Source organism: Xiphophorus couchianus, chromosome 21 (genome assembly GCF_001444195.1).
Source record: "Xiphophorus couchianus chromosome 21, X_couchianus-1.0, whole genome shotgun sequence".
In the NCBI taxonomy this organism is placed as follows: domain Eukaryota; kingdom Metazoa; phylum Chordata; class Actinopteri; order Cyprinodontiformes; family Poeciliidae; genus Xiphophorus; species Xiphophorus couchianus.
This window is the reverse complement of record NC_040248.1, coordinates 7,291,893-7,305,107: the sequence shown is the minus strand read 5'-3', so window position 1 is coordinate 7,305,107 and position 13,215 is coordinate 7,291,893. Positions and strand designations below refer to the sequence as shown.

The 13,215-nt window shown below is 37.4% G+C and overlaps 1 protein-coding gene across 26 annotated transcripts in view; it reads right to left on the bottom strand.

The window, feature by feature from the left end:
- The window catches only part of scrib (scribble planar cell polarity protein), a 79,133-nt gene that overhangs the window by 28,861 nt on the left and 37,057 nt on the right, over positions 1-13,215 (bottom strand). For 25 of the 26 annotated variants that reach the window (XM_028004705.1, XM_028004709.1, XM_028004714.1 and 22 more), the window contains exons 15-21: positions 12,271-12,651; positions 9,970-10,032; positions 6,764-6,853; positions 6,600-6,677; positions 6,207-6,524; positions 4,293-4,373; positions 115-357 (exon numbers count right to left, since the gene is read on the bottom strand). In XM_028004705.1, the coding sequence (XP_027860506.1) occupies positions 115-357; positions 4,293-4,373; positions 6,207-6,524; positions 6,600-6,677; positions 6,764-6,853; positions 9,970-10,032; positions 12,271-12,651 (1,254 nt within the window). The remainder of the gene's footprint in view (positions 1-114; positions 358-4,292; positions 4,374-6,206; positions 6,525-6,599; positions 6,678-6,763; positions 6,854-9,969; positions 10,033-12,270; positions 12,652-13,215) is intronic. The other variant, XM_028004708.1, reaches the window with a different exon arrangement.

Below are 13,215 nucleotides of genomic sequence, written 5' to 3'. Positions count from 1 at the left end.
AACAGCATTAGGGATGAAGCGGGGAAAACGAAGCATCAATAAGGTTTCTGCAGCATTTCACTAAAACATCTAGAAAAACTCGACCAACAAGATGAGAATGCGGAGTCGTCTCACCTCAATGGGATACTCGTCCTCCAGCTTCCCCATGTGGTTCCCCTGAAGGCCTTCCTCATCTTGGTCTGGAGAGGCGGAAGGTTCTGGGGGTGGAGGGGAGTGGGCCCGCGCCCGGTTCTGACCCGGAGAGCCCCCCGGCGCGCTCAGGTCTCGCTCCACCAGCAGCGCGATGGTGGGGGAGGTGCCGGTAAGGAGCGCTACTGCCTGGTCATGCCTGGCCTCTGTCATGTCTACACCATTGATCTGGATCGACAGTGAAACCAACCATGGAGGAGGTGTGAGCCCACCAGGATTCTCCCAGGGATCATTTACGACTAACAGGATGAAAATTTACCACAAACCAAACCGGAAACATCAAGCTGCCACTGGATTCTGCATGTTATCATTCATTACTGTAAGCTAGGATGTAAAGACTTTGCAAAAGTGTTCAAACTCCTTAAAGCTTTCCAGGGAGAATACATCAAATATCTAAATATATGAGAAAAAAGTTATTTTAATGAGAAAAATCTATGAATGTGTTATAAAGATCTGATATAATCAACTGGGCAAGAACGTGGTTCTTTCTTTGAAACTCATTTGCAGAATCTTTTCAAAGTCTTGCAACCAACGCTGAAGTATTTTCTTATTTACGAAGTTTTATGTAGGAGTTCTCATGAAATTATGACTTTATTCTCATAAAATTATGACTTTATTCACATATTAATTTTTAAAAAACGTTTAGTCTGGTCCTAATACACCGTTGCAACCAATCAGACAGGAAATTCAACCAAGTCTACATAACTCTCGAGTTTACTGTGAATGCAAAATGTCCTTGTTCATCTCTTCTGATAAGCCATAATATAGGCAATATTGCTGCATATTTTGCACAAACATGTTAAAAATTGGTGTAACTTTTTGAAAAGGAATAAGCTGACAAGGATAAAAAGTAAATTTAAGTTTAATACAGCTTTAATGTGCTTACACTAAAAATCCTTTGTATTTTCTCTCCTTTGAGAATCACAGACTGAGCAGTTTTGATTAAATATTAAAAAATAAGTTAAAAAACTGACTTTTTTTAAAAACTTGAAATGAGCTGCAACAACTTAAAATTTAAGATAGCGAAAGGTAATAGAGTCACTGATCTAGAAGGATGAAAAAGTTACATTTTTGGTCTATAAACAAAAAGCCGTGTAGTGTGAATATTGTCAGAGTTGATTCAGAGATTGATCAATAATCTGAGGAAAGCTTAGGAAATGTTCGTTCTCCATCCAATCTAACTATGACTGAAATATTTTGCAAAGAAGAATTAAAAAAACTGAATTATCCAACAGAGTTGCACGATCCTTCAATTACGTCCTATTTTGAGTTTGTTTTTGGCATGAGTGTGCTAACATGTGAAAAAGCTCAAGTGGTATGAATACTTTTGCAAGACACTGTCACACTTTTGTCTTTTAAAAGTAGAATTCTGGCAAATGCTCCCTGCTAATTTATTTGAAGAAGAGCCAACAGGGCAGCAGGAAAACAGAGGGATTCAACAGAGGGATGCTGCTGGCAGAGAAGCGGCAAGCGACAGTTTGTTTCAAAATCCAGAAACTTCTCAAAAGTTCATAATGTTATCTTTTATTCTGAATACTTTAAGACTCATTCTTGCCTTTGTTCACTTAAAGCACAAGCAGAAGACAGAGTTCTCTCCAAAATGTTTATTTTTAAGTCAAGAAAGGCAACTAAACTACTACATTCAGTGCCTTTAAAAAGTATTCACCCGCTTTTGATTGCTTTTTATCAATAAAATAAGGCTTTTTTGATAAAAGTTAAAGGGCTAAAACCCTTTTTTCTTCAAAATAATGACAAGTATCATCATAAAATATGTAACATTAAATAAGTAATTGCATAAGTATCCACTCCCTTCCAAATCTGCATTTTAATGGATTCACCTTTTGGCAGCAAACACAGGCTTGCACATCGGAATGATACAATTTTACTCTATTCTTGCTTGCAAGACTGTTCAAGCTCCGTCAGATTGGGTGAAGATCAGTCTGGGCTTTGACTGGGCTACTCCCGAACCTCCAACTTGTTGTCTTCAAACTGTTTCTATGTAGCTTTAGCTGCATGCTTTGGGTTGTCATACTAGAAAATAAATGTTCTCTGAAGTCATAGTTAGAAACAAATTTGCTGCATTCATTTTAGCTTCTGCCAAAATGAATGGCAGAAGCCATTCATTTTGCTCCTGAGAAGCATCCCAACAGCATGATGCTGCCACCACCGTGCTTCACAGTAGGGATGGTGTGTTTGTGGTGGTGTGCTGTTTAAACATTTTGTGTTTGTTTTTTGGGGGATGCTTGTTTGATTGAAAGAAATGTATGTTATCGCTTTGTTCTGTTTTTATGTTTTTTTATGTTTTACTTAAAATATAGAATAATGAGTAAAGAAAGACATATAAAGGAAAGAGAGCAGTCTCAAATAAGTTTATGCTTATCTCCTTTTCAAAGTTACTTAAATATCATGTAATTTGAATTATAAATGTGTTTGAAATAAATAAGCAAGTTATTTTGCAGAAACCAGTTTTTACTTCAACATTAAGAGTTTTTCTTGTTTGTTTATTGTCAAAAAAGTCACGTAATATTTCTCATGATTGATTTGTAAAAGCAATAAAGAAAATAAACCATCCAAGAGAGTGAATCATCTTTAAAGGTACTGCATATGTTTTACAGCCTGGTGTTACAAACCGCACACTGCTCCATCCTGACCAGCAGAGGTCAGCACTGACCCGACAGTAACAGCTTTTACGGCAGGGCTGAAAAGCTCTGCTGCTGCAGTGACGTGACACCCGTCTACCTCAGCAGCAGAGCAACACCGCCTGACACCACACCCACCACCAAGCAGGCAAGGAGGCTTGCTCAGAGTTAGTGAGCATGCAAAGGGGTGGAGTGTGATTACAGATGAGAGACAAAAACAGGGGAGGAAGTGGGGAAAAACCTCCAGAGAGAAAGCAAAACACATCCAAGGCAGCAGGACTTGAAAGAAAAACCTCTGAAAAGAGCAGCATTGCATTCATTGACAGCAGAAACAACAATGTCAACTGATTATAGGAGACAAATGTTCAAAGAAAAGTCATGCAGAACAACCTGAGCTGTGTAAACCATCGATGTGATGGTTTCTGTAGTCACCTCTTCCCAAGAAGCTGCTCTGAAACTTTGGGCTTTTATAATTGTTATAAAATATTCAGATTACCAACTGTGGCCAAAAGATTTGGACTTTAATGTGAACGACCCGAACTCAGTCCTGAAAATGGTTTTATGAGAAAACCTCAAAACTGAGCATAGATGGAAACAAGAATTTAATAAATGTGTAACTTTTGCTTCAAAATGTTAGAAGCCGAACTGACAAACATGTTCACTAAAAACCAAGAGGGAACGCAATTTTCAGGCGAGAGAGTACAGAGGGAATTTTACCGTTTGCAACAGAGGTGTGCAATACTGCATTTTTTGGTATATAATCAATACAAGGCCAGTGTTGCCAATACTAATATTTTTTATCCAAGTTTGCTATATTATTACAATTTAGGTGTCTACAAAATACTTTTATAGCATGTGAAATAATTATAAATTGTGTTTTGAGCAAATCAGAACACAATCTTTTGTGAAGTAAAGCTGAGAAACTACACTAAACTATTACCACAATAATATTAATACCAATATTGATCAATTCGTCCACCTACAGCTAGTAAATAAATGGAAATACCTGCAATCAGAGCCAAGCGCTCTCAGTTAATAAATAAGGGTTTTTGGCATGAATGCTACACCATAAATGAGGTTTTCAGCAAACAACATGATGGCTGTGAATGTATTTCTGTAAAGATTCTCTGTTTTTATCCATTTAAGCTTTCCACCTCCATGAGAGAACATGCACCATATGAAATGTTGGGAATCTCAGAGTAAAGGCAAGGATCTACTTTCTCTTGGAAACACACTCACTATCCTGACCAATCACCAGAGTAACATTTTGTCTATGCTTTAGAATAGCAGAATGGAGTTACACAGTGTGTCATCCCCCCTGCTATTATATATAAATCTTAGTTTAATATTTTTGTAAAGGAAAGGTGCCAAGATTAGTTTATGCAGTTTAAGGTTTTGCAGTAAACATAGATTTTTGTGGTACAAAATAAACAACATGTTTTATAGTAAAGTGACGTTACTCACAGAGATCACCCTGTCGCCGACATGCAGCGTGCTGTCTCTGTGTGCCGCTCCGCCCTCAGCAATCCTAGAAATGTAGATTCCCTGAAAATCGGAAAGACGGCGACAAATTTTAAAATCTTCTCTTTTTGTCACTTCTGCTCAAATTTGTTTCAGGAGCCTTAGATAAGATAAACTAGGAGATATTTTTATACTTTGGATCAACATTATTAGACTACTTTTTAGGCTCCTGTTCTTCCAACACACATGGAATTACACCAGGGTACAATTATCTAGCAACCCTGAACAGGGCACCTAGTTTACATACTTTAGATCAACATTAGATTCTTTTTCTTCTTTTTCTCTTTCCTTTGGTTTGTTATTTTGTTTGGGTTTCTTTTGTTTTAATTCCTGTAAAGCACTTTGTATTGCCTTGTTGCTGGAAATGTGCTATACAAATAAAATTACCATTACCTTTTTGAACCGTTTTGAAACAATATACTAGTCATGTTCTGTGAGTTCCTGAGCTTTAATGATAAAATTAGAGAACTTTGGAAGTAAAATGTTTGGTGCAAATGGCTAAAATGTTGAGATAACTCTGTTACCTTACTGTCTGGTTGATAGAAATAGGAATATGTGAAACAATATTCAACCCTGAATCAATTCCAGACAAAAATCTGGAACTGAAATAGTTTTTATAAAATCCAATCACGACTAGACAAAAACCCTAATATTTTTCACTCTAATAAAAGTAAAACATTCCTTCATCATGTCTTCAGACATCATCATTTTGAGCTACTACCCAAAGCACCTGCAGAAGCAAACACTGCTGCACCACAACGAGCAATCAACCAGCCATAAAACATGCCACAGTACTCATTAAGAAACAAAACTTTGAAAAACAGCCAACACTTACAGTCCAACCTGCCTAAAATCACACGTTTATGAGCCCTTTCCTTTTTACTCTCTGTGCTTCCTGAGCTGCAGAGCGGCGCTGGTCCAAGTCTAGACCTCACCACGTCTAATTACAGTGAACCGCTCGAGTTTCAGGGCTGGCTATTCATATCTCTGTAACCGCGGTGATGACTGTAGACGCTGTGGCGGGAATAGGCACAGAGAAGATGGATATCGCTCACTGTGACAGTTCCTGTTAAAGCGGCTTCCCAACTTCCCAAACGATTCTCGCTCTTTAGTTATGGAACGACTGGTGGTGCAGCTTTTTACGACCTTAGTATAGTTTCTGACCTGGAAGTAAACCAACTGAGGTTTTCCAACCAAACTGTGTAAATTTTCCACTTTATTTGTCATGTATGGTCTTAATAAACAATAAGTCTTCAGTGTTCACAGTGAATTTTAGGATGGTAGCTAACTATTGTTTTAATATCAATTAATCAGATTAAAAACGGAACATTTTGCTGATTTTTCCTTAAACTTATTTTACGCAACAATAAAAATATGTACAAAATGCAAATAAAAATGTTTTTTATTTTCTTTTTCTAAATAAGAAAACATTGTATTGCCTAAAATGCAACAATATAGCAGCTAAATAAATATTTAAATAAGTCCTTTCTGGTTGAATTAACATCAATAGATTGTAGGACTGATCTGTCAATTATTTTTTTTCAATTAACCAATTAATATTTGGACAGCAAATGGCACTAAGTGGGAGAATTTTATATAATTTGAACCAGGTGAACCTGAAACTATGTCACTTGAGGATATTTACAGAAAAAGTTTTTTTCAACTAAAATAAAAATAAATTTGTTTTTAGTATAGTTTTAGCTTAATTATTGCTCTTGTTTTACAGAAAATGACACATTTTAGAGTTCATATGCACCAATTAACAATTAATCGATTACTAAATTGGTTGACAAGTCTTTCAATAATCAATTAATCTGATTAATTGTTCCAGCCCTGCTGTGTTAAGGTGCTTCTTACAGTGTCTCCTGTGCGGTAAGGTGTGGAGCCTTTTCCCCCGGCGATGCTGAACCCAAGGCCTTTGTCGTTCCGGATCAGGCAGGTGGAGAACCTCTGCCGGGGTCCGCTAGGACTGCTCTCCAGATTGAAGGCGAGGCCGCTACTCCGCCTCTCCCGTGGGAAGTAGTCGTCCTCGGGCCTCAGCGGCGTGGTGGTGATGGCGTTCTCGGGCTCCACCATGCGCTCGCGCAGTATCGTCATGGAAACCGTTGCCCCGGAGCTGCGGAGAGCCTCGACTGCAGTGTGATGCTCCGCTTCATGGAGGTCTACTCCGTTCACCTGAGAAACGGGTAAAACTTTTGAAACGCCTGAACAAAAACATTTTTAATCTATTTATGCCAAACTAATTTTTACCTCTAGAAGCTTATCTCCCACTTTCACTCCTGCTCTTGCTGCAGGACCTTCCTCTGATACTCTGGAGATGAAGATGCCCTTAAGAAAAAAAACAATCGAAGAGAATATTTAATATCTACAGCTTGCATTTTACCTCTGCTATCCCAATCTTGCGGGTTTTTCACCTCGTCGTCTCCCTTGTAAGGCGTAGATCCTTTTCCCCCAGCAATGCTGATACCAAGCCCACCAGACTGTCGAACAATAATCAGCGAGTGCTGCAAGTTGTTCAAAAAGAAGTTAGAAACAGCGGGAATGAATCTCAAAGAAAAAAAGAAGTTCTTTTCGTACAGGTAAAAATGATAAAGAATTTCTAGAAAAATTTTATTCCAGTTTAGACACTGAATTCCCTCGGCCAGTTTACCAGCAGGTAAACTGGGTAGTGTCGTCATGCATGTAGCTCTCCTTAAAGATTCCATAAAAAATGAACTCAAGTTTGCCAGAAGACTTATGCTAGTTATAATGCAAAGGTAGATTATTTTATTTAAACATCTTTTGAACTTTGAGGCTTTCCTTTAATAAAATAATGTGTGTTGGATGCAGACGTGTGCTCAGTGGTCAAAGTTAGAAAAGGGAGACGACACACAGGGTGTGTGTTCTCTATGTAGGTCATGCAGAAATGCAAAATGAATTGAAACAAAGTCAAAAAGGAAACACCAAGTAACATCAAGAAGAGTGAAGAGTCCTGCATGTGGAAACTGCTTTTGATTTTTTTTTTTAACTGTTTAACCTCAGTGAAATATGGTTTGTTTTTCCAGAGAAATGAAGAAGAACTGAAGAATGAACAAGTGTTTTAGTAAAACCCTCATCACAATCTGCAGGGTACCTGAAGTTTTCAGCAACTCAAATTTAAGACTTATTTAAGCCTGAAATATGGAGGACAACTGGGGGGTCGTATTAGCTCATACTGAGCCAGTGGAAAAAAGAAACATTGTCCAGCTAACTGGGGAATTATCCATGATAGATGCAAAAAAAAAGCTTGCTAGCTAGAAAGGGTAGATTAGCAACTGGTTACCAACCGCCTCGCGTCACAGAATGCAACAAAGGTATCTGTGCTTGACTCAAACTTCTACCTGACAGAAAAGTCCTGCAAGAAAAACCCTAGATACAAGACTGAACAGTCCTGCCACAACAAAATTTAAGACCCATGATTAGCATATTTAAGGCCAACTTACATTTTTTTGGTGAATTAAATTTTTTTAAGAATGTGCAAAACACTGCTATAGAATATCTGACTTGCCTTTCCATTGTGTACGAAGATACTTATAGCAAGTACTGGTTCACCAACACCTTCACATCTGACACTGTAGCACATGGGACAACCTCTAGCTAAGCTAGCCAGGCAGTAAAAGATTTTTATGAATATGTAAAAAAAAATATATAAAACCATCCTACTTAAAAATGATCTAACTATGCAGGTGCTCTGTCTAAGCTGATGAAGATTCGCTCACTTTGATAAGCCAAATGGGCAGAGGAATTTAACTTATCTGTCTGATTTGGCCAATATTACTATGACTATTGGGAGAATTCCCATACTGTGTGGAGAACAATGAACTTTCAGTCCAAGATGGTCAGTAAAAATGGAGAATAAACAAAGTAGCTTGCAAAGTAGCTCGCCACAACAAAAAGTAACTTAATGCGTAATGGGTTGCGTTATGTAAGTTTTACAGCCTTCATCGCAATACAGCTATTTATATGCAATCAGGACACATCACAAAGAACATGCATTCATCATATACATGACAGGACTTTGTGTTTCACAAAATGTGCTTTATGTTTTTAGGTTATCTTAAGATGCACTAAGTGTTCTTCTGCAATCTTTACACAAGCAGCTTAATATTTTAGTTTTAGTCAGACAAGGAGAGTAGATGAATACTATAGAAAAGAAGACAGTGGAGCAAACATGCTCTTTCTCACATCTAATACAACATCCAATTTGATATTCAAACGTTTATAGAGCTACACTTAAAAGATTCATACTTAAGGGATTCATCCATGCAAAGCAATTCTTCAGGTTAACCTGAAGATGTTTTTCTATTAAAAAAAAAAAAAAAAAAAACATTCTGCTACAAATAATTTACATAAATGGAAAAACATGGAGCAAAGCAGCAGAGTGAGAGGAGAGCAGTGGGCCAGAACCTGATGTTTGACAGATTTGCACCATAAAAGAAAGAAATGGAAGCAATGGCAGCATCTTAGATGGCAGAACAACATTTAGTATGAAAAGAAACATTTAACAGCACAGCCCAGACCTGCCCAACATTTAGTTCTCTGGATTTACAGTTTGGCTGTAAATCTCTGCCAAAACTTTTCAGGAAAATGAATGGTGAGAGATACATGTTTAAAATAGAATTATATACCATCACAAAATAGTCTTGATAACTTTGTGTTAACAACCTGCTTTATGAGGCAGGATAAAGAGTTCATAACTGATGTTACGCTATTAAGCACAAATGATTAGGGCTGAAATAGTTGGATTAATCATGATTAATTATTGAAATAGTTACTTAATTCAGCAATTGATTCATCGTTACCTTAAAATGTAGAGTCTAAAAAAAGTTAATTTGATGAAAAACAAAACAGCACACTCAGTTAAAATTGTACAAAAAAATAAAAATTTTAGCATTTAAGATAAAAAGAAAAAAAAACTGTTCGACTGTAAATATACAGTCAAACAGTTTATTTACATAGATTGGCATAGTTTTAGCTTCACCAAGTTCAATTTCTATAAAAAATCAAATAAAATAAAAATCTCCTATTAAGGACATTTTGCTATGTGGTTATTAATTGGTTAATCCAAGCAGAAAGGGCTGAACTTTTCATATGTTAATGTTCAAAGTATTTTTTAACTGGAGATTCATTCTTCACTACAAACAATCAATCGTACATTAAAAGAACATTATGTGATTGCTTTTCAGGATTTTTTAAATGAATTTTTCATATTGCCTAACATAAGCTTAAGTGGTTAAATGAGAAATTTGCAGAATGTGATTTTTTTTTTTGTCCAATCACCAGAAGAGTTGATAGAAAAAAATCATTTACTTGTTGCATTAATAATAATTATTATTACATTAATAATTATAATGTTTTCTTAACTGGTGTCAAAGTGGATGCTTTTCATCTTATCCATCAATATTTAACAGTAATGTTCCAGTCCTAATTTCGGGTTCTGCCACACAGACACTCCAGTAACGGATCTGTTAGTTTTCTTTGTGATTAGCTCAGATTAATTTGATTTGTGTGACTGTTTTCTCCACTTCCTAAACCTGTGTTAGCCTGGGTGGGTGGGTGATGCACAGATAGGCACACTGGGTGGGAAAGAGTAGGTACAGACCTCTTCCTCCTCAATTCGAGCAGGTTCAATCAGCAGATTATTGACTTGATCAAATGACACCCCCTGTTAGGACAGGAACCAGCGAGAAGCATGCGGATTAGTCAGGCCAAAATTAAAATATCCACTCATTCCTACACCCACACGGTACACGCTCTCCCATTAACTTCACATCACTGTCTGCCTGCCTTTAAGCAGAAGTGATCCCTCATTCGCTCCCCAGCCACCAAAAGCAAATACAGGCAGAGGTGGAAAGACAAGACCAAGGAGCTGAGCCAGAGTGCAAAACAAAACACAAACAACCAGTGTGCAGCGAGAGCAAAACAAGAAAGCAAAAGCTCCTGAACCAGAAGAAGAACCTACTAACTAACAAAGAATTGCCAGAAAGCTTCATCTTATCTACAAGGTCTGGATTTAAAAGAGGGACAACTTATATTTGATCTTTAATTTATGAAGTGCTAAAAACTGAATTTGCTGCATTAGTTGCCACTATTTCATTTTTAGATCTGGCTGTCAAACACATGATGAACTACTGAAAGTTAAAACCAGGAAAGTGGATGTAATAGACACTGACTGTATAGTTACACTGAAACCAGAAGTTTACATACATTAAATATACATGTTTTTTCTCTCCTTGTCTGAAGTTAAATCAGACCAAACTTCTCTCGTTTTAGGTCAGTTAGAATTACCAAAATTGTTTCTATTTGCTAAATGCCACAAGCATGAGAGGAATAATGTCAGATATTTCTAAACGTCTCCAAACTCAGAAATTATTACCATTTCTTTAAACAATAAGGGAAAGCCCAGATGATGATGTCAGAGACTTTTGAGTTTATCGGCGGAACATTTGTGGATGTAATTTAAGGCCACACTTTGCTTTGCTGTTTGAGTTGATGAGAAAGTTAAAAGAAATCTGCTGAAATATTAGGAAGTCTTGTGAAAACAGACAGTTTTTTTATCCATAGTGAAACGTGTTCTGTACAGACATGGGTTTAAAGGTCACTGAGCGAGGAAGAAACCTTTACTTCAAAAGAAACATGAAAAGCCAGATTGTAGTTCGCAAATACACACAGGGACAAAGATCTTAATTTTTGGAGATATGGAACTAAAGCTGAACTGTCTGGCCATAACAACCAGAGTTAAGTTTGGAGGAAAAATGGGGATACTTGTACCATCCTAACCATGAAATATAGAGGTGGCACCATCATGCTGTGGGGCTGTTTTGTTGCAGGAAGAATTGGTACACTTCATAAAATAGATATCATCATGAGGGGAGAACATAATGTGATGTTAGAAGCAACATTTAAAGACGTAAACCAGAAAGTTAAAGCTTGAACGCAAAACTTGATCAATATTCAGTTAATGTCGGAAAATTTTTTGCAATTACAGCATTTCCATTAAATAAGAAATGCAAAAAAATATCATCCGTGAATAAGTTTGTTGACTAAATGTTCCTCTTTGTCTTTTCCGCCAGAAGTAACATCTGGTTGTTGATCATGTGACTCGTGTGATGTGAAAAAAAGTGTTTTTATTGAAGTTTTGCAAAATGCACTAATTTTGATACAACCTAAAAACCATGCTCAAGTTTTTTAATAGAAAAACTTTACTTTTTTTTAATTGGCATGCTTCCATTGAGCTAATTTTTTTTCGCACTTCCAATTTGTGAACGTACATACAGTATATGATCAATGGAAACGCAGCTAGTTTACCTCTAGGTAATTTACTAAATTATTTTTCTGATTAGGAAATCGGCACCAATCTGTCCCATAATTTAAAATATATGATGTCTAAGATAATTAGGAAACCAGGCTCATTGGATCTCACATTCCAGCTCTGCCAGTAGATGTTCTGGCTGGTCTGAGTTCAGCCACACAAACAGAACCACACTCATTAAAGACACACAGAACAGATTTGGTGAGATGATCGTCGTGCTAAACAGGATTTCATCATAAATCAATACAAGTCATCAAGTCTCCCCAAATGCTACAAAGTTTAATAACAATAAGAAGAAACTGATCAGACTTCTCTAGCATAATTTTTAAGCACTGGGGTAAAATGTTACAAAAGCAGCGTGTGGAAATCAGCAGATGGTTTGTAATGGTGAGAAGTTTAGTCTTTATCTGAGTCAGTGCTTTGCAGGAAAAGCTGATTTTATTCACAGAATTAAAGTTAATATGCAGCTTATTTCTCAGTTGAGGTTATTTTTAATCTCTAATGTGTGTGCGGTGCAGTTCAGGTCTGAACAGAGTGACTTAGTGGCTGACTAAATGTGCTGAATCCTACCAGAGCCTGAATCGGTTTTACCTTTACTTGGCTGGAGTTGCCCTGATGCCGGATGTCGTCCAGCTCTTCTATTCTGTGATGGAGCTGAGGGGTGCCTACAATCTGATCCTCCTCTTCCTCCTCTTCGTCTGGCTCGTCCTCTGCAGCCCGTGTCGGGGAGTTGAGCCCTTCGGGATTGAAGCCCTGCAGCAACGCGGCCACAGCCTCGGGTTTGGGCAGCTTGTTAATTTTGAAGTGCTTCTTGTAATGCGGCGTGTCCTTTCTGATCAGCCGCTGCCTCTCCGGGGGGATCACCGGCCTGTCGTCGTCTTCGTCGCTCCTCTCGCCGTTCTCTCTGTCGTCTTCGTCGTCATCCTCATCTCCGCCCCGGATAATTGGTTCTTCTGCAAAGTGCACGGTTGGCTGTAGAAAGAAAGAGGCTCGTAAAGAGTGTTTTCCACAAACTTAAAATTTTATTGTTTCACTTGGCATCAAGTCTATCGCATCTCTATCATTGATAAGTGTTTAGGTTTACTTTTATAGATTACAGCAAATATAAACTCAGCATTCCATTTCTCAGAATGTAATATTAGAGATTAGAAGTATTGTTATTTGACGGTTGATCTTCAGACAGTCACTGATCCAATCTAAAAGGAGCGTAAACCACAAAATGTTGTAGCTAAAGAAGACATTCAAAGTGTGCTGTCTCCAAGTTTGTTCATGGAAAGTTAAGTGGAAGGAAAAAATGGCACACCCACATAAGAGATAGCTACAGCAATGAGAGGATTTTGATCTGGAGGAGTTTGGGGGACATTTACAAAGTCATTATTTTAGCAAAGTATGTTCCTCAAAATTCCTTGCAGATATTTCTAAAGTAGCGCCACAAAATCAGTGACTTTTATTGAAACATCAAAGATCTAACGCTGATACAAGGTTTATGAAAAACAAAATTTGTTTTCAAACTTTTCACCAAGATTGTAGTTTTAT